Source organism: Diorhabda sublineata, chromosome 10 (assembly GCF_026230105.1).
Source record: "Diorhabda sublineata isolate icDioSubl1.1 chromosome 10, icDioSubl1.1, whole genome shotgun sequence".
NCBI lineage: Eukaryota > Metazoa > Arthropoda > Insecta > Coleoptera > Chrysomelidae > Diorhabda > Diorhabda sublineata.
This window is the reverse complement of record NC_079483.1, coordinates 6,258,626-6,281,173: the sequence shown is the minus strand read 5'-3', so window position 1 is coordinate 6,281,173 and position 22,548 is coordinate 6,258,626. Positions and strand designations below refer to the sequence as shown.

At 32.5% G+C, this 22,548-nt stretch overlaps 3 protein-coding genes across 6 annotated transcripts in view; 1 reads left to right on the top strand and 2 right to left on the bottom strand.

The window, feature by feature from the left end:
- The window catches only part of LOC130449268 (solute carrier family 26 member 6-like), a 38,125-nt gene extending 22,250 nt beyond the window's left edge, over positions 1 to 15,875 (bottom strand). The window contains exon 1 of one of the 4 annotated variants that reach the window (XM_056786978.1): positions 15,735 to 15,875. Coding sequence is in view for 2 of the 4 variants with exons in the window: in XM_056786976.1 (XP_056642954.1) it covers positions 4,564 to 4,610 (47 nt within the window). In the remaining 2 variants the exon portion in view is untranslated. Of the gene's footprint in view, positions 1 to 4,563; positions 4,865 to 6,997; positions 7,188 to 13,432 lie in introns of those variants that run through there. The other 3 variants (XM_056786979.1, XM_056786977.1, XM_056786976.1) reach the window with 3 other exon arrangements.
- A 62-nt stretch (positions 15,876 to 15,937) lies between these two features.
- On the top strand, positions 15,938 to 21,386 carry LOC130449279 (DNA primase large subunit-like). Its single transcript, XM_056786998.1, has 6 exons — positions 15,938 to 16,371; positions 16,424 to 16,677; positions 19,895 to 20,073; positions 20,234 to 20,486; positions 20,591 to 20,860; positions 20,992 to 21,386. The coding sequence occupies exons 1-6, from the start codon at positions 16,082 to 16,084 to the stop codon at positions 21,159 to 21,161; spliced, it is 1,416 nt and encodes a 471-aa protein (XP_056642976.1). The 5' UTR covers positions 15,938 to 16,081; the 3' UTR covers positions 21,162 to 21,386.
- On the bottom strand, positions 17,443 to 19,898 carry LOC130449280 (rhodanese domain-containing protein CG4456-like). The gene is made up of 3 exons (XM_056786999.1): positions 18,728 to 19,898; positions 18,464 to 18,626; positions 17,443 to 17,666 (listed from the first exon to the last, which is right to left on the bottom strand). Exons 1-3 carry the CDS (start codon positions 18,918 to 18,920, stop codon positions 17,615 to 17,617), a joined length of 408 nt encoding a protein of 135 aa, XP_056642977.1. The 5' UTR covers positions 18,921 to 19,898; the 3' UTR covers positions 17,443 to 17,614.
- Positions 21,387 to 22,548: the final 1,162 nt, after the last annotated feature.

Genomic DNA, 22,548 nt, shown 5'->3' with positions numbered 1-22,548 from the left:
CTAAGCAGTTTTACCATGAAGAGAATTGAGGAAATAACTGGGTATCAGTCGAAGAAATACCTTATGGTATAAATCTTTCACCAGTAATTTGAAATTTCCGTTCTTTTAAAAAAGTCCGAGACATTTACACATTTTTGTACTATGACTCATTTGAATTTCGAAATATTCCACAAACATACGTCATTTTCTGGCAGGTGCAGGAACTGCATCTCTAAATATCATCATTGAGGAAAGGCCAAGTCACTTCTGCACTTGGTGGTATAAAACCTGGTTGCTTGGTAGAGTGAAAGAAGATTGGAATCTTAGTAAAATATGCCTGGTACAAAATCCGAAGCAGTTGTGAACATATGTAATTCAGTAAAATACCTGGAGGTATCAACCCCAGGAAGAGACTTAGACATAGCTGAATGTGCACTTGTGGTATGGAGCAAAATAATAAGGAGGCTCAGAAAATATTCGGAGAATATCGACTGGGAACATAGAGTAACTCGTCCAGGTGTTTGCAAGCTTTGGAGAAGCACAGCGTGTTCGTGGAGAATGTAGAATAATTCGCTTTTCCTTCGGGTCGACGGTTCAATCTTCTTGGTTGATAGCAGCTGCTTCTCTACTTTTCAATGTAATCTCCTTCCAGCTCCATACACTTTCCCCAGCGATGTTCAATAAGTTCGATACTCTTTTTATAAGAACCGTCGAGTTTTTCAAAATAATCATTAACTGCTGATATCACGTCTTCATTGTTGGAAAATCTTTGACCAGCGAGTCAAGTCTGGCAATAGATAATAATCCGAGGGTGCTAAATCTGGTGATTAGGGTGCATGAAATAGCAATTCATTCTTTCAATCTTTAATTTAGTCCATTGATGAAACATCACTTTCTTCTTAGCCAAATGCGTCCGTCTTTGCTTGATGTCTTCGTTGAAACGACGCTGGATCCGGATTTTCCTTTTTTGAAGCCGGTTCCCCCTATTGTCCATTGTTTTGATTGTTTTTTTTTGTTTCGGTTGTGAAGTGATGGATCCACGTTTCATCCATGGTTAAGAAACAGCGGCTTAAACTGCCAAAAACTAGATGGAAACATCTGTTTTTGTTCCATTGTGAGAAAACGCGGTACTAATCTTGCGCACAGCTTTTTCATGTCCAAATTTCCAATAGATTTGCAATGTATCACACTTTTCGAAATACCTACTAGCTCGCGCACTTATAATCGCCGATCATCCAGTGATTTTCTTAAAAATTACTCGAGTAGTCACCACATTTGGTCGACGACTGCTATGCTCATTTTTGAAAGTCGTACGGTCTCGTTGAAACTTTGCCATACAATATTTTATTGTTAATAACGAAGGATCAATCTCACCCAGAGTAGAATCTAGTTCAGCTTTTATATTGGCTGAGCTAAAACCTTTCAAATTACCACATAACGATGACCAACGTTCTATTGGTATTTTTCAAACTACCACCGCCATATCTAACTCATGCCAGGTACTACAGTAGAAGGAACCGATTTATTTGTTTATTTACGAAGTTATCAAAAGGTAACAGCAGATAATTACATTTTGCGGCAATAGATGACGCGAATTTCACCAGCTATATAACCTTAAAGTTGTCTTCCAGAAAATAAGTTCGAATGTTCTATTTTTATACTTACTTTTTGATAACAGTTAACATTTTATCAATTTTCTTGTCCCGCCCACTAATCACTATTGATTCAATCTCGTATTTTAATCTAATTTATAGTATTTTCGAGGTTGTAGTCATTGAGATGAAGGTAAAGGAAGTGATGGTGCTTCATTTACCATTTTACGGTCGTTGATTGATTGTTTTTACCCATAAACGACTTTTTACATGCACAATTTAATAAATTAAAGTAGTGTCACTATTTTTTAAGTGTTCAAGTGTAAACTATTTATGTTCATTGAATTTTTAGAGGAAGTTTCCTAATAGGAAAAGGAAATAATCTAAATCTAATCAAATTTTTTATATCTACACTATTATTATAAATAAAAAAATATTCAATTATTCGAATGTTTGTTAAAAATAGTACGGTAAAATTAGTTTATAACAATGAATATACAAAAATTCGTACCAGAAATTGTGTTTACGTCTTAAAACGTAAGGATGAGTCATGATCGAATCAGTCGACGACGTCGTCACAGGGGATGTGACCTGGTGCTTCGATCCTAATTCCAAGTGACACCGCGCGACCCAAAAACTTCCGCTATCAAATGCCCATGATATAGATATGTCGTCTTAGCGACTGTCTATCCAAGCAGAACGTTGAGAGACGGTTTTGGCGATCGGTTTTGTCAAGTTACCCACCTAGTTCAAGGTTAAGGAAATATTCATCATCTTCTTGGGCAACGATGGAATCAAGAATTGGTTCCGTGAACGCAGTTTCTACGGCGTATTTTGGTACAGTTGAGCGTGTCCTCATTTTTCGGAAGTATCGGTCATCCAAGGACTTTTGACATCTGTTTTCCGATCGATTCCAAAAGGTACAGTTTCCGATACTTTTCGAAAGGTTTATGAACGTTGTCAAAAGTGTTTTCTATGTCAATATTGTCGAACTTATACATGATTGTTTACTTATCCATTTCGTACCAGGAAAATTTGTTAATCAATGTTAGGCATCTTCAAAACGAGTTTTCAATTGTGTCAACCATCGTTCAAATCAAAATTCGGCGTCTATTATGGAAATTTGAATGATTCCAAATTAATCTGATCGAATATTAGATTCACATTAGATTAGATAAAACGTCAAATGTTACGTAAATCAGTTCACGTGTGTTTTTTTTTATTTGCAAACACGGAGCACTTAAAACGATAAATTTTATTGATTTTCGCTGTTTAGATTTTAGATTAAAGATCACTCCCTCTCCCTTTACGAACGCGGCTAACATCCAATCCCATAGACAACAACGTATTACCACCATATCCGATCATGGAAATATTTTGGAATGGTAAGCAATAAGAGTCAATTTAACGCAGAAAAGACCAATGATTTAAGTTTGGTACCTTTTATAATGGTCGGTCAATGGCTGTTAACCCTTCGTCATGGTCCAGTTGAAATTACCAAAGTCTTGAGCCTTTTAACGTCACTGTAATTGCTAAAGAATTTAAACTCCGTCAATGTGAGTCACTCTGGACCATCCGCAATGCCCATGATGAGGAGATGACGTCTTAGATGATCGTGACCTTTTAAAAAGCGAGTCACCAAAAGACTCATCTATATGTGTCCAAGCAGACTGTTGAGAGACGTTTTTTTTCTTATCCATTTTTAAGGTCTCAAGATCTGTTAGTTTTGCAGGTTCCTCTGTATCAATTCCTGGGAGGTGGACTGCCAGCTGTCCATCCATCTCTATGTGGTTTTCTCTTTTCCCTATTGGCGTATCTTTTTCTTTGTCTCCACCATCTTACGATGTCTCGCACCGCGCATTCTTCCCCGATGTCAGTGTTCCTGATTCGATCTACTCCTTTTTTTCCCATTATAGTCCTGAGCGTTTTCATTTCGGCTACACGAAGCATGCTTTTCGTTTTGTTGGTTTCCTCTCTGCCTGTATGGTTTGTTGGGTGGACTGAACGGCTCAAGGATTCTCAGGTTAGGCTAGCCCCCCCCCCCCCATCTGTGGTAAAAGAAACGTACTGCTCACAGAACTGCAGGTAAAGCCTCGGTTGAGAAACGTAATGGCAAAAATTTTGGCTACACCAATAATGGGTTGTGGACCTATCGGTGGATTTGCTGATAACAATCTGGCGATCGGCTCTGTCAAGTTGGATTGTACAGTCTTCCATCGGTTCCAGTATCTTTCTCAAGATCTTTAATCGATGATCCTCTTCAGACAGATTCGTTGAAAGACCTTCTCCCTGCCTAACTCCTCTTTTTACTTGATTCAACTTTGTTCTCTGTCAAAATTTTGGCATCAAGAATTGTTCATCGTCATATTTATCAATTTAATAAATTTTGAGATCCCTTTTTGTCTCATCGCCTGCTCTATTCGTTTCCCGTTGACAAAATCGAAAGCCTTTTTAAAGTCCACGAAAATTACATGCAGATCCGTGTACATCGAGGCGTTTTGTATTTAATAAACAAAATGGACATTGGAAACACACATTATTTTTGACTAGCACTAGTTAAGTCCCAATTAGCAGCTATTTTCGACACGAAAATTGATATATATTTTTAAATACCCCTCGTAATTTGATAATGTGACAATTAGGGTTCGTTATATATCTAAATATGGGGAAATATACAGGATGTCCAGTTTAAAAAACGTTCCCATCAAAATATGCCTAAACGTCTTCGTTTAATGAAAATTTCTTGCAATTTAAATTTTAAGGTTAGGAAACAGAAAAAAGTAGCCTAGTGCCAGATCTAGTGAATAAGGTGGGCGATCAACCAAATCGTGAATTTTAACCAATTTCATAAAAATCTTAACAACGACTCATTTATACGAGTCAAATAGAAACTAAGCGTTCAAAATGGATGGTTTATTATAGGTTTAGATCTAAAACTTTTCAAACACCCCTTGTAATGAATCTAATGACAGTTTGATTAGAAAGAACTCACCTCTGTTTGGCAGTAAAAGTCAAGATGTTCCTATCTTTCAAACCCATGGCAAAAATATTGAATCACGATAACAAAAATTGTGTACGTACGACTACAAAACGAAATTTATAAATTGCACAACTCTAAATCGCAGAAACAAATTTATTTACTCGAATACCGACCGCGTACGATTTAATTGAACTTATTAGCAGAATCGGTATTTATCTATCAATTAAGATTTACGTACGAAGTTCTTAAATATCAGTTAGAGAGATCTTGAAAATAATTTATTTGCGTACATGCAAGGTAAAATATTTAAATCGACGTAAAACGTATCTCAGAAAATTTAAGCACATTAAGATCACGTGAGATTACGTACTATCACGATGTAGGTTACGTTATGATAGTACGTTATAGTCCAGGAGTTGTAGATACAAAAAAAATCTGATTCGAAAATAAAGTTATGCCGGGCCTTAATTTCGATTGGTACTGGAAGCAGCTGTGATATGTTACAGCAATTCCAAAATAGGGAAAAGACTTTGTTGAGGTTGTATTGAGTCTGTGGTGTATTATGGTAGTTCCAAAGTTACGAAAAGAACTTGTTGAGGTTGTTGTTGAGTCTGTGGTGTATTAGGGTGGTTCCAAAGTTACGAAAAGAACTTGTTGAAGTTGTTGTCGAGTCTCTGGTGTGATACAGCAATTCCAACATAACGAAAACACTTTGGTAAGTCTGTGGTGTATTATGGTAATTCCAAAGTTACGAAAAGAACTTGTTGAGGTTGTTGTTGAGTTTGTGGTGTATTAGGGTGGTTCCAAAGTTACGAAAAGAACTTGTTGAGGTTGTTGTTGAATCTGTGGTGTATTAGGGTCGTTCCAAAGTTACGAAAAGAACTTGTTGAAGTTGTTGTCGAGTCTGTGGTGTGATACAGCAATTCCAACATAACGAAAACACTTTGGTAAGTCTGTGGTGTATTATGGTAATTCCAAAGTTACAAAAAGAACTTGTTGAAGTTGTTGTTGAGTCTGTGGTGTATTAGGGTGGTTCCAAAGTTACGAAAAGAACTTGTTGAGGTTGTTGTTGAGTCTGTGGTGTATTAGGGTGGTTCCAAAGTTACGAAAAGAACTTGTTGAGGTTGTTGTTGAGTCTGTGGTGTATTAGGGTCGTTCCAAAGTTACGAAAAGAACTTGTTGAAGTTGTTGTCGAGTCTGTGGTGTGATACAGCAATTCCAACATAACGAAAACACTTTGGTTAGTCTGTGGTGTATTATGGTAATTCCAAAGTTACGAAAAGAACTTGTTGAGGTTGTTGTTGAGTTTGTGGTGTATTAGGGTGGTTCCAAAGTTACGAAAAGAACTTGTTGAGGTTGTTGTTGAGTCTGTGGTGTATTAGGGTCGTTCCAAAGTTACGAAAAGAACTTGTTGAAGTTGTTGTCGAGTCTGTGGTGTGATACAGCAATTCCAACATAACGAAAACACTTTGGTAAGTCTGTGGTGTATTATGGTAATTCCAAAGTTACGAAAAGAACTTGTTGAAGTTGTTGTTGAGTCTGTGGTGTATAAGGGTGGTTCCAAAGTTACGAAAAGAACTTGTTGAGGTTGTTGTTGAGTCTGTGGTGTATTAGGGTGGTTCCAAAGCTACGAAAAGAACTTGTTGAAGTTGTTGTTGAGTCTGAGGTGTATTAGGGTGGTTCCAAAGTTACGAAAAGAACTTGTTGAAGTTGTTGTCGAGTCTGTGGTGTGATACAGCAATTCCAACATAACGAAAACACTTTGGTAAGTCTGTGGTGTATTATGGTAGTACTAAAGTTACGAAAAGATCTTGTTGAGGTTGTTGTTGAGTTTGTGGTGTATTAGGGTGGTTTCAAAGTTACGAAAAGAACTTGTTGAGGTTGTTGTTGAGTCTGTGGTGTATTGTGGTGGTTCCAAAGTTACGAAAAGAACTTGTTGAGTTTGCTATTGAGTCTGTGGTATGTTATGTTGATTTTGAAGTCACGAAAAAATCTCGTTAAGATTGTTGTTAAGTTTGTGATGGGTTAATGTGATTCTAAAGTGACGAAAAGATTTACTGGGGTTGATGTTGTGTCTGTGGCAGGTTATGGTGATTTCAAGGTTTGGATAAGATCTTATTGAGGTTGCGTAGCAACTTTTTTGGATAATTTTCATATATAAATATATATATATATATATATATATATATATATATATATATATATATATATATATATATATATATATCATGGAAGTTAGACAGCTAGACAGTCGAAAATTCAACGTTATCTTCCGGATTATGATATTTCGTTATTTATTTCAAATTAGAAATATTTTTTAATATTTTGAATGTTGAATTTTCGTCATTTTTTGGTGAGAAAATGCAAAATTTGTATAAAAGTTGAACGAAATTAACAATATACGTTACGTAAATTATATCTGTTAAGATAAAACCTATCAACTTACCTATTTCCGCTATTAAATACCAGAATATTTTCCTTTAAACCCATGATAATACAAAAAAAAGATGAAACCTCACAATTTTATTATTAATAAAAGTTCACCATCCAATAACTGTGTGTTGGTATCAACAATCGCGTCAAACTAATTGCAAAATTCAACCATCGCTTTATGTTTATAAGAATTTAAATCAATTAATTACCAAATTTGGATTAAAATGACCCTATTAACAATCTATATTTATCAATTTTTAATATTTATACTTATTCCAGCTCCTATTTCATAAATTTCCGCAAAAAATAGTTTGAATAATTCCATGATATGATTCATAATTATTGAAACATACGACGTGTGATTTTAAACACGACCGATAACACTTTTACGAGGGTTAAGCAAAAACTTTCCGATCTAACCAAAAACGAAACATTTTCATTTTTTAGCCCTCGCAAATAATATAATTTGATCTAAATAGACGTAGACGTCGTCGACTGAAGAAAATCTTGAAACTTTGAGGTTAGGGAATAGTAGAAAGACACTAGATGCTAGATCTGTTGAATTTTAGCCAAGCCATGACAAGATGCGTTGTTCTGAAGCCGTTTTACATTTAAATAGTCTATGTTTATGTACGACAGGTCAATAAAAACTTATTTTTTGTACAAAAAATCTACCTTTACTACAGATCTGACTCCCAGCGATTTTTTTTCGTTTTCAGACCACAAAAAGATACTGGTTAGACATGAATTATGCGCCTAAGAAGCGGTTATTGTCGAAACTGCAGCCTATTTTGAGGTTAAAGACAAATCGTACTATAAAAACACTATTTTGAATAATAAAATCAAATTCTACAAAATAAAAATAGATTTTTCCTATACTAATCTACGAGGACTAGACAGAGGATTCAAATCCCTCCGATCTTTGTGTTGGAAATCACTTCGACAACCTAACCAACTACATCGTGACGGCTGGATATAAGTTTCGACGAGATGTAAATATATAAGCAGCGTAGCTATTATACGATGGTATAATGTAAAATGAAAGATAAATACAGTTCGAAAAAACTTTAAAAAACGCTTTTAAAGTACATGAAACTCAAAAGTTGGGAATAATTCTTTTTAAAATAAGCTCAAAATATATTTCTCGTACGACGCCCGACGCTCTTTTCACAAACATACTAGTATTTTTATTAATTATTGTTTTAAATTTACCTTAAAAATTATTTTCAACTTTTGAAGTGCTTTAAAAGCGTGTTTTTTAGTTTTTCAAAATTATATTCATTTAATCAATGAATTTTTCGATTTAGAGTGCATATTTTCAATAAACATTATCCAAATTTTGTAATTATTATTATCACTAAGAGAAATGCGGCCATCGAAATATATGGAAATTAAAGACGTGATTTTCCACAATCCCACCAAATACATTAACGATCCTTCGAGTCTGATGGGCAGCACTACATGCAGCATGAAAAATTATCAGTATAGTTTTCGATTTCCAGTCGCCATTGATTTCTACATATCCATTTTCTAATTCCAGTTTTCTTATCTTCTCAATTATGTTTTCTCGACACCAAAATTTTAAAAAGAAAATCATTTGAAAGGAAAACTACAAAAATACTGTGAGATGAGGATTTCCGACAGCAAACAACATTCGAAATGAAGAAAATATTTTAAATGTTTATGAAAAAAATGATACGTCTATAAATAACGGATGATTTATTATTTTTATACTCTCTCATAAATAAATGGACGCAAAAAGTGTGCAAATATATTTCCCAATTTATCAAAGTGCTGAAATGAGGTTGAACTCTTTGAGCAAGAAGTTTTAGCCTCAATCTCGTAAATTTTGAGGTATATTTTACCCCACCTTGAGAAATCAAAGCAGAAATAGAAAATAATTGAGAAAGCTGACAATAATGATGATGATGAGGAAGCCAAATATTTGATCAAAGAAACGCAGCTCTACCGCTGACAGAACTTACAGAATATACCTCGTATATAACTGAAATAATTTTTTCTTATCAAATACTTAAATTAGTTTTTTATCAAAAACAATTCGAAAAAGCAATAGATACTTTATAAGTATGTTGATTGATTTAATTTACTTAAAGATAAAATTTTATTTTAATTATCAATAATCACTTAAATATCTACTTTTCCAAACGCAGATTTTAATCTTGAAGAAAGAAAAATCTCTATAACACACCATAATGATACGTTTGGTCCAGAATCCCGCGAGGCGCCTCCTAGAGACTCTTCACAAGCAGCAGGTGCACCTACAACCGCTGTAACACACAATAATGCTAATGTTTGAACCAAACTCTCGCCAAAGTGACTCCTAGAGGTTCTCGACAAGTTTGATGAGCACCAACAACTGTTATAACGCATCTAGTGCTAATGCTAGCACCAAACTCTCGCGAGGCGATTGCTAGAGACTCTCGACAAGTTAGAACAGCACCTACTACGACTACACCACATAATAATGCTACGTTGGGTTCAGAATCTCGCGAGGCATCTCCTAGAGACTCTCGACAAGTTGGACAACCACTATAACACACAATAATGCTAATGTTTGAACCAAACTCTCGCCAAAGCGACTCCTAGAGGATCTCGACAAGTTTGATGAGCACCAACAACCGCTATAACACACCATAATGCTAAACCTTGATCCAGAATCTCGCGAAGCGCTTCCTAGAGACTCTTCACAAGCAGCAGGTGCACCTACAACCGCTGTAACACACAATAATGCTAATGTTTGAACCAAACTCTCGCCAAAGTGATTCCTAGAGGTTCTCGACAAGTTTGAAGAGCACCAACAACTGTTATAACGTATCTAGTGCTAATGCTAGCACCAAACTCTCGCGAGGCGATTGCTATAGACTCTCGACAAGTTAGAACAGCACCTACTACGACTACACCACATAATAATGCTACGTTGGGTTCAGAATCTCGCGAGGCATCTCCTAGAGACTCTCGACAAGTTGGACAACCACTATAACACACAATAATGCTAATGTTTGAACCAAACTCTAGCCAAAGCGACTCCTAGAGGTTCTCGACAAGTTTGATTAGCACCAACAACTGTTATAACGCACCTAGTGCTAATGCTTGCACCAAACTCTCGCGAGGCGCTTCCTAGAGACTCTCGACAAGTTAGAAGAGCACCTACAACCACTACACCACATAATAATGCTACGTTTGGTCCAGAATCTCGCGGGGCATCTCCTAGAGACTCTCGACAAGTTGGACAACCACTATAACACACAATAATGCTAATGTTTGAACCAAACTCTCGCCAAAGTGACTCCTAGAGGATCTCGACAAGTTTGATGAGCACCAACAACCGCTATAACACACCATAATGCTAAACCTTGATCCAGAATCTCTCGAAGCGCTTCCTAGAGACTCTCGACAAGTTAGAAAAGCACCTACAACCACTACACCACATAATAATGCTACGTTTGGTCCAGAATCTCGCGAGGCATCTTCTAGAGACTCTCGACAAGTTGGACAACCACTATAACACACAATAATGCTAATGTTTGAACCAAACTCTCGCCAAAGCGACTCCTAGAGGATCTCGACAAGTTTGATGAGCACCAACAACCGCTATAACACACCATAATGCTAAACCTTGATCCAGAATCTCGCGAAGCGCTTCCTAGAGACTCTCGACAAGTTAGAAAAGCACCTACAACCACTACACGACATAATAATACTACGTTTGGTCCAGAATCTCGCGAGGCATCTCCTAGAGACTCTCGACCAGTTGGACAACCACTATAACACACAATAATGCTAATGTTTGAACCAAACTCTCGCCAAAGCGACTCCTAGAGGATCTCGACAAGTTTGATGAGCACCAACAACCGCTATAACACACCATAATGCTAAACCTTGATCCAGAATCTCGCGAAGCGCTTCCTAGAGACTCTTCACAAGCAGCAGGTGCACCTACAACCGCTGTAACACACAATAATGCTAATGTTTGAACCAAACTCTAGCCAAAGTGACTCCTAGAGGTTCTCGACAAGTTTGAAGAGCACCAACAACTGTTATAACGCATCTAGTGCTAATGCTAGCACCAAACTCTCGCGAGGCGATTGCTAGAGACTCTCGACAAGTTAGAACAGCACCTACTACGACTACACCACATAATAATGCTACGTTGGGTTCAGAATCTCGCGAGGCATCTCCTAGAGACTCTCGACAAGTTGGACAACCACTATAACACACAATAATGCTAATGTTTGAACCAAACTCTAGCCAAAGCGACTCCTAGAGGTTCTCGACAAGTTTGAAGAGCACCAACAACTGTTATAACGCACCTAGTGCTAATCCTTGATTCGGACTCTTGCGAAGCATTTCCTAGAGGTTCTAGACACTTGACGACCGGAGGCTGCAGCAGTTCTAGCCATCCACACTCTCGATTTACTATTTATTCAAGTTCTTTGACTCGTGCCGTAAAAACTGCAATCGCGTTCCATCTTGGAGAGTCTGGATCAGGTTTAAGAATTGTTTTGTAAAATCGTGTTAAACTATTAGATATATTGTTGGAGATAATGGTTTTTCATACCATATTCTTAACGCTTAACAATCCATGCAGACAAATTCGCAGTTGTCGTTATAAGCAGTAAATCAAAATTAGTAACAACGAATGTTCTCCCACAAAAAAATCTAAACCATCCAGATTTGTTGATCTAGGGTATTTTTTTTAATCTAACAAGAAATTTTTGTTGTAAAGTGCATATGTAATTAAAATTGAAGTGGAAGAGATTATCTTCATTGACCTTCATTATCAATATTATCAGTTTCTAATAAAAATATATGATAACGAAACTAAAAAAGCCGTTGAAATAGTAGTTTATTCACTAGGATGATTACATAAAACGTTCAAGTATAATCCGATTTGGAAAAAACGAATTACAACACTGTTTAGTGCCGCATTTAATCCAGTAGCGGGTATTTGGTAACTTCAAAAATATGTATAGAAAATTAGTTCAAAGTAATCGATAAATTCCATATATTAACAAAAAGAAAACGTCAAAAGTTAGTAGAAGTTATGAGAATTTACACACGAGCAACAGCTACCAAGAATACAATGCGAAAATTGAGTGGATACAAGTAGAAAAATTAATAGGACTGGTGGCAAAGCAAACGCTGGGTTTAAAGAAGAAAACAAGCAAAAAAGAATGGTTCGATAAGGGGTGTGAAAAGAAACTGGTGATAAGGAATCTAGTAAGACCGAGTACACTAAAAACTGACTCGACAGATGCCAAGGGAAAATATTCAGGAATCATAAACAACACTAAAAAGATAATCAGATAGAAAAAGCTACAAAATATTGAAGAACACAAATAATTGAGAAGAGACCAAAAAAAAATAAAAGAGAGTACAGTTACACAATCGCCTCACTTTCCAGATTTAGTTCCAAGTGACTTTCAGCTATTTCCAATTAAAAATTCTGTGTTTTTTCCATTCCTCAGTCGAAAATTCAAAATTCCAAATGGAAAAACGATTATTTTCAAAGCTTTAGAAAGGCCCGCCAATAAAAGGCAATCATCAAGGTCACGATCATTGTTTTTCTCGTTTATGTGAACACACACGCCAAATTAAAGGTCGCTTTTGATTCGCGAGTTTTTAGCTACTAAGAAACTTCCCTGCATGTCCACAACCGCCTCTCTTTCCTAATTTAGTTCCAAGTATATTGAAATAAAATAGATGCTGCCTTTAATCTTAATTTATTCACACACTATTTATAATATTTCACTACGACTATTTATTAAAAACTAACTAACTGCGTTTACACAAATCATTTATATACCTAAATACAAGTCTACAAAGTTCTAGAACAATAAGAAATAAATAGACTAACCTAGAAATTATTTAGAAGAAATACTGTACATAAACCGCCTGCTATTAAAAAAATTATACAAATAAACATCAAACGAGTTCCGCCATTTATAAAAAATGTGAAAGACGCCGCGCGAATTCGCCGAATATTTAAAATTCCACAGTAGCTGGACAGGACCGGCCTAGGGAAATTGTTTTCGAGTGAAATTTACCGGAAAATCTCGGAGATGTTTACGGGGAAAATGCTATGAGTGATTCAATGATTAAAATATGGATCACACAGTTCAATGAAAGATGTAGACGCCAGTTTTGTTATTGAAAAACTTTGTTCACGTTGGGTACCAAAAATTCTTACTGAACAACAAAAAAAAACAAGGATGGGCAGTGGCAGTGCAATTCAATTTTTTACACGTTAAAATGAAGTCCAAGCGCAAATTATATCTGGCTAAACTTTTTACCGGGGTACTAATAAAATTGTGTATTTTACATTTTTTGAAACGCCCTGGTATTTATATATATATTCTGAAATATTAGAATAGAAAGACCAATTGAGGTATTAGAAAACGCTATATTCACAAAATATAATTCTTACCTTTTGTTTTATTTTCATTAGCAAACCAATTTTGAAAAAACAAATCAATCACGAAAACACTTTTAAATCGAACAATTCATGCATACCATAATAAAATAACGTGTAAATTCATCAATATTAATACGCGAACGAAATATTAGCTTTAGATCGTGTTGCAGGGAATCACCATTCGTCCCAACTACATGGAATTTCCAATATTGCACAAGTTACAAAGCACAGGTAGAAAATATATTTAAAAACTGTATTCTTGGAATTAAATGTTACATTAAATCAACTGCGTAACTATCACTCAATGTATTCGTAAAAATTGTTACCATCAAGTAGTTAAGCGCAAGGTTAGTTCAGGGTGGGTGAGGTTAAGCACTTGATACAAATCTGTGAAAGTATTAAATCAAAAACTTCTCCAAAACTAGCGTATATTATGTAAATATAAGAAAAAATTGTTTACAAACCGTATAAATTCAAAAGAATGACTTGAACTACGTTAATTAGTGTATTGGTTCAGAGGCGTATCGAGCCTAAAGTGTTATAAATTATATTTATACAATATGGCGACTTTTATTGTAAATCTAACCTACTCAATGGACCCTGGCATTTACATTACAGTTTCTACTAAATTTTCTTTTATTTTAGTCAAAAATAAATATAGTACAATGCTAAAGGGAAATAGTAGAAGAAAAGAATGAATAGTTTTGTTAAATAAAAGCTATAATTCAATATCAAACCATGATATGCACTATTTTGATTTTGCAACTATTTGTTAGTAGTTGCAATTAAATTTTAAATAAAAATCGCATTTAATTATTATTATTATACTTTTATATGATCGAAATCGTAATATTTCCTAATATTTATTAGCCTTCCAGTTATAAAAATTATACAACAAAGTGCACTGCCGTGTGTAGTATATTTTATCACAGATAAGTTTGTTAAAAATTTCACACATATAATTTTAAATATAGAAATATCAGACAAAAGAAATTTTAAAAGTAGTTAAGTCAAATTTTAATATATTCCTGATGTGATGAATCTATGCTAATAAATAAATATGAGAAATATGAAGAAGAAAAGAAAACTTTTTTTTGAAATATATCCTTCACCTACATCCAGATTTTCCTGCATCAATGTCTCTTCACGCTGTATCTCAAACAGTATTATGTAATAAAATAACTCGAAAATAATTAAAAAAGTCCACAACCTGAATTCATATATGTAAACCGGTTTGCCACTAATATATTGAATAACATACTTCTTCTTTTTTATACGCGCTCTTCAACTTGATATGGTTATGGCCTCGATACCAAATAATAAAATTTGAAATTCTATAATATCAATAATGTATTGAATATTAGGTTAACTGAATATTATATTTTTAACATGAAGTATTCAATGAACAATAAATAAAGAAAAAAAATTTTATGGATATTAAATGAAGTCAAGTACTTCGATTTGGTTTATATAAAAGCAATGAGACAAAATTTTGAACTTTAAGAATCTGGTTACTTTCTAAAATTTTTTATTCTAATTCTTAAAATAAACAGTATTTGTTTGTAATATCAAGTGAGATAAAGTACAATAAAACAGTAATTATAAGAGATAGCGAATTGGGACTGTACTATTAATTATAGAAATCATATTTTGGTTTCTATAAAAAATTATCCATAATTACCATATGTTTATAATGAAAAAACTATTTATGACCTTCATAATGTAATGACTGTGGAATTATAAAAACATGTTTTGTCTAATATGGTTAACAATTATAATCAATTTAATATAATACAAGGTGTGCTAATCTCAATTGGTTCCAGAATTTATTTATTGAAATGAATTCAACCTAAATATCTGGAATACATATGGATCAATAGATTTTATTAGTATTATATTAATCTATGCCAAGGATGACTACTTTATATATTAATTACCATAGCAACAAAAGTTTATAATGAAACGAAAATAAGATTAACAAAGCAGAATCAATTTCTACTGGAAAATTAGTTCAACCACTCTTTATCGATAATCAAGTTAAATTGAATCATTATTATAGTGAATTATCAATAACAAAAGTGATTCAAATAAACATACATATTAACAAAAAATACAAAAAACATAAACAAGTTGATTCACATTTCATAATGAGCTCAATGACTTAAATGATAAAAAAATATCAACTGAGAAGACATATTCTATTGAGAAATAACAATATATATTCATCTACGTATATATTTATTCCAATGAAGCAAATTAATGTGAATCAGCGATAAATTATCAATACAACAAAAAAATTAAAAAAAAAACTAACCTGGATACGAAGATAATTTGAAACTTAGTTACATCACAGATTCATTGTTAAAAATAAATTGCACATATATAATCACAGACTCGATTTATTTTTAAAATATTATGTTTACAATTTTAAAACGATTCATATTTTTGACTTATTAAGGTTATGTCATTGCGATTATCATGTCAAGAAATTGGGCTGGGTCTAGTATGATTCCATCCATATAACAAACACGTCGATTAAGTGGCTAGAATAGTTGCACAAGAATATCAGAATAACCTATAAATTAATTGGCGGGAAAAGTATAAATAAACTAGATAATAAACAGTGCTCATATATTTTCAATTAATACTGATAAAATTAAAATGAATTTTTCTGCGGGTAGAAGAAAAGCAAATAATATTACGCTTAATCCAGACATTGCAAAAGTTTTCGCTCACGATTTAAATATGTACAAAACAAATCCATCAGACACAATTTCTTTAAACGAATTTGAAGAATTAGCTTTAGATAGATTACAGTTATTAAGAACAATAGAACAAGCATCTGCTAGAGGACATAAACAATTTTCAGAAGACTGGAAAAGTTATATTAAAGAAGAACTCGCTAAACTCGGCCTGAAAAGATATTTACGATTACTTCTCGGCTACAACGGGTAATAAACAATATATAAATCAAAATAATTAAATTTCATATCATGTGTTTAGGCAAACCGAACAAGATACACAAGCACGAAGGACTGATCACCATTCACACTTTATATTAAGACTCGCATATTGTCGTTCAGAAGATTTAAGACGATGGTTTCTTATTCGAGAATTGGAGTGGTTCAAGTTGAGATTTTTAGTTCAAAATCAACAGAGTATCATGAAATTTTTAGAACTGAATAATCTGACGTATCTTCCGATTCCACAAGATGCCAAAGAAAAAATTAAAACTAAAGTATTAGCAGCCACTGTAGGTATGTACACTACTTTTTTTATTATAAAATTTTATTTAAAAATCACGTTAGGTACATAAAAAGTGTTTAGAAGCTAGAAAATATTGTTTCAATCATATTTTAATGATATATGCTTCAATTTAAACTCGTTTTTTGTCACAAGAATTATTAATTTGAGTTGAAAATTTCATATATCTGTTTTTTCATAAATATACTAGAAAATATTCACAATAATTGTTAGTAACCACAATAGAAGACCTAAAATTTTTGTTTATGTTAAATTCTCTCAAATCGAATAGATTTTTTTCCGAATCGAAGGCTCCAATGAATTGTAAGACTAATTTTTTCGTTCTGATACAGGTTTTCAGAACTTTTTCAATTATTTCGAGAATAAATGGACTATTTTTTTTCTGCGTTCCTAGAAAGTAACTCAGTTCTTGTCTGCTTCTTCTAAACAAATCTGTTCAGAAGTTACGATTGATGTTATTGGAATCCTTCTAACTTCGTTGTTCTTGTTATTAGTTTGTTTTTCAGCAGCTTCAGTTTCTCAACATAAGCTTCATTTTCTATATTCTAGCTAAATAGTAAATTATATCATTTTTATATGTATCAGGTGTCTAACCTTCTTGAAGCTAGGGATACTGGAGTTCAATACAAATCTGGTGGTTAAAAGCGAGTTGTAGATGTCAAAAACAGTTCACATGAGGTGTATAATAAACTTTTAAGTCCAATATAAACCTTGGTTTATTAATTGCACTCTAATGGATGATTGAAATAAACAAATAATCAATAAAAATCACATATATTTGTAATAACAATTCTTTGTCTTTTTTGAAATTAATCACAATAAACTAAGACTTTGTGTATAAATTACATTAATAATTGCTACGTATTTATAAAAATTCACTATTTGTATACAATTTACCTAATCGTCGGTCAATTTTTGTGTACAGAATACTTAATGGTGTTTGCTGGACCATTCTGCCCAACTTCCTTTATAATATCTTCCGCTATAATAAGAATAATAAACTTTATTATCTATACAGGTGAATTTCACATACATATTTATTAAAAATTCATCAAAACGAACAAATATGTTTAGAAAATGAACAGCTTCAATATCTATACACGTAAGATTAAAGTACAAGGAATCTCTAACGAAAAAACTCATTTAAAACAATTTTAAATAAGGAATTTTTTGAGAAAATGTTTATTACATATTAAAAAACATTGTTTCTTCTCAAAAATAACATCGTCAAATGTAAACTGTGTCATTTTGAATTTAGTCATTAATATAATGAAAAAATAATAAAACTTATCTACATGTAAACCGAATTTACAAAATGGAATTATTCACTGATGTTACAAAACCATTCTTTATTCAGTCCACTAGAACCTTGAAAAAACCCTGCTTTTTCAGTTTTCTAATTATCCTCATATAATATACAGTTGTACTACTATCAAATTATTTAACAACCACAATATTACCATTTCTTTGTTAATAGAAGAAACAGTATTTGTTTTCGAAGCATATTCTTCTGATAATTAGTATTTGGAAAACTAAATCTTTGATTTACACCCACAAAAGTTATTTTTCCATTAGATTTCATGTGCTAGTTCCATACTCATCTATTTTCCCTTTATCTTAATATTTTAATCATGGTTTCTCAGTGTTACTAAATAGGGATTAAATGCATTTATATTTTTCCAACAAAATCAACTATTGAATATTATATTGCTAATGTTTACAACAAAATTTCATTAAATTCGTGAATAGTGTATTTTAACCTTAAATTTATGTACTTACTTCTTAAATCCTAAGGATTCTGCTAATTCAAGTGCTTGTAAGGCTCGACGGCCTTTTAAGCAGTAAAATATCATTGGACTGTTTGAAACGGGTTTAGAACGACCGTATAATTTACTAAATTCCTCTTTTGGAGCATCTTTAAGTGCGTGTTGAAGGTTATTCACTGGAACAACCATTTTTTCTTATATTTTCATTATATTTATAATGTTTCATTCAAAAACTCATTTACTATTGAATTTCGTTAAAAACCCTACATAAACTTACAAGGAATATTAACACTAGATCCAATGATTCCCGTAGATTTTACTTCATCTTGTTCTCTAACATCTATAATTAGTACGTTTTTATCATTGGCCAGTTTTTCCATTTCTTCCATATGAACAATTTTGTCTACAGTTGCCATAGCTAGATTTCTAACGCTCGAAATATTGATTCTTTTACTAATTAAACTCAACATGTCAAAAGGAATTTATTTAATTTTCATATAACCCAGAAATTTAAGTAAGTCAATAATATGATAATTATATCTACGTATGCGTAGAGTATACAGCCAGTATTTATGATTTCTGTTAGAAATTTCAATAATTTATTTTTATTCTTAAAATGTTATATTTACATATGATTATCTTTTTTTATGAACCGTTGATTCGAATCTCTATTATTGAATATTATTTAACTACAAGTATCAGAATTGTATTAAAACTTTGTCCTGGTGTTTTAAAAAAAGAAGATAAATGTTAGATGTCAACTATCCCTCCATTGAATATTCTCGTTGAGTAAATTCAAATAAAAATGTAATGTAGGAATCTCAATTCAGGTTATAAACGCCTATTATGTTTATTATTACAACTTATTTTTTTCACATACATACGTGATCATTTTTTCATGATTTTAGTGTCTCTTTTTCTATGAAAATTTGAAGATAATTTTGTTATTTGTTATTATTTTGAACTGATTATTCATAGAAAAGAAACTTGAAATCAAAACAAATTGTCACGAAAAACATATAAAAAGGTCTAAGAAGTAAAAAGTAAAAGCTTTATATACATACATACATGGTATGTTTACACTTTTTCCAATCAAAGCTGTTGATTTAACTTCATCTGGTTCTCTCACATCAATAATTAATGTATCAGTATCGTCTGCTAGTTTTTCCATTTCTTCTAAATTCACGATTTTGTCAGACATTTTTTTGGTTTAATGGATGTTAATAAATGTGTCTACTGTTAATGACACTTCTTAATATATCAACCGTTTTAATTACAACCAATTTATCTGTATTTACATGTTTATTATCATACCAATTTAATGAAAATACATATTAGATAATCTTCAAATTAATTTTTTTCTGGTTAATTAATTTCCTGTTGATTATTTTTTTTTATATTATTATGTTAAATATTCCAGGTAAATATTGATTAACATTTTTAGGTGTACACGAAACTAATTTTAACACAATCGATTTTTACAAAGTACCTTTTACAGAAGTTTTATCACTAATTAAAAATAGGAGAGTGTTTTTAGAACATGGATACGCTTATATTCCCACTTCTGAATTGGTAGTTTCAATACAAGCCCAATTTAGGGCATCCCTAAATGAATCTTTAAGCGTAAGTAAAAAATTTCTTATAAAATTTGGAATTTCCCCTTTAAAACTGTCTTTCACTGACTGGTTATTTAAGTGACGTAATTTAACACATAAGAAACTGCAACAGCGTTGTCAAGTTTATGAAATAATCTCTACTAGTTGAGAAACTGTTAAAATTTCAGACATACAATCAACGTCTGCCGTCTGTAGACGATGACAGATTAAATTCATTATTGTGTAATCTCCACAACGTATACACTGGGAAAACACACGTCGTCGAAGATTCGAAAGATGGTATCAATCCCGCCAATTTGGATAATTATTCTCAACAGCATTTCCCGCTTTGCATGAGGCATTTGTACAACACTTTAAAATCTAATCATCATCTAAAACATCAGGGAAGGCTGCAACTCAGTTTATTCCTCAAAGGAATTGGTGAGTTCCTTCATAACTGTTTTTTTTTCAGCAAAAATTTCATCTTTAAATTACCTCAAAAATACATTTTATTTTTAATTACTGTCTTATTTACTCCCTTTCAGGATTGCTATATGAAGACGGTATGAAATTTTGGAGAGAAGAATTCACTAAAAACCCCAATATCGATGAGACCAAATTCGACAAATCTTACTCGTACATATTCAGACATTCGTATGGTAAAGCAGGTGGCATGACCAATTATTCTCCGTATAGTTGTATCAAAATAATAATGAGTAGTGTCGGACCAGGGGAACATCACGGTTGTCCGTTTAAACATTGGGATCCTAGCATTTTGAAAAATAAATTAGTAGAGTACGGCTTAGCTCCACAAGGTAAATTTTTATCATGAAATATTTAATGAAGTTCAGATTTTGATAAATTGGAGTGTTTTTTTCGCCATTGGCTGAATCTTGGTTATTGTTAGTGGGGTTTAGATACTGTAAATTTTTTTTATTTCTTTTAGCAATATCCTCCGTTATGGATTTAGTTAACGGAGGACATTTCCAGTTGGCTTGTAGTAAATATTTCGAGTGTGTTAGCGGACAACCTCCAACTACCACCATTAATCATCCCAATCAATATTTTTCTGATAAACTTGGCATTTTTAAAGAGAAACAAGCAAAGAAAAATTGATTTTTCAAAAATTTTATTTATTAAATATTTTTTTATGCCAATTATTGTTTGTATAATAAATAATAGAGAAAATATAGAGGAGTTCTACTTTATTTCATTATTTACCTTCCTTTTGAGTTCCTAGTTATCAATTCTCAAAATAACTAATTGCAATAGGTACAAATTAAAACGACAAACCCAAAACCCACCATAGGCCTACAAATTATATTTTTCCACAATTCAAAGGCTTCACAATACAGGTTGCTTTAAATTGTTTATAAAGCCCAAATGATTATACATAAAAAATGCATTTAGTTCTTCCTGCAAGGTAGACAACCCAAACAAGAAACTTTTGTAGTTGTTGTGGCATTTATAAGAAATTCACTTTCTATTCGAAATGAGTACCAGCAATTTCTTGGAAGGGAATTCTGGTGAAAAACATTTATAAGAAATTCACTTTCTATTCGAAAGAGTACCAGCAATTTCTTGGAAGGGAATTCTGGTGAAAAACATGAAAATAAGTGTGAATGTATTAATTTTCCTTTTCCAAGTATCTTCAGTTATAAAAAACTACTTATCATGGTAAATAAAGACATACAAAGATTAAAATTGAGTCGAAGAAATCTCCTATTTGTTACTGGTCATTTTGCATTCTTGTTAAATTTGGCTTCTTATTAATTAAAACCTAATTTCAAGGATTATTTTGGGGTAAATTATACAGACTAAAAGCCTAACTCTCCCCATAGGAACTAACAAAAATAAATATAATTACACTAGTTCATACACTTTGCAATTGAATGATGTCTTTACTGTAATTAGTCATAATTTTGTGCTTCTTAATCACCTTTCAATTCACCTCCAAAGCAAGTACACAAATTGCATATAATACATGATTTTTTTCAAATCGTTTAATTACAAAAACGTTTTTCCCTTAAAATTACACTCCATACAGAAAATACGAGATTCTGGTCAAAGTTCAACGTGTTAAAATTATTTCCTTCATTATATATACACATATACAACTTAATAAAAATTACCTTGAAGGTAATTTATCTTCCATACAATATTAATTTAGGTCTTATGGTTTTCATTCTGTGTTATAGTGTACTAATTTCATTATAAACGTTATTTTGAATATAAATAATCGTGATAACAAAATATTTTTACATAACCTCACCTTCTTTATTCTCTCAACCATTTAAATACCAAGACATTGTAAGTATTTGTATACGTTTACCGATGGATTTCTATTTCCAAAAACATGGTAAAACACAATCATTTGATTACTTTTATAAACTTTACATCGAGGTTAAAAATTTCAATTGTAGAATACATTTGAACTACTTTCATCTGTCATAAACAGTTGAGGTGCGCTCTTTAACGTATCAGATCAAAAGATAAGCTGAAC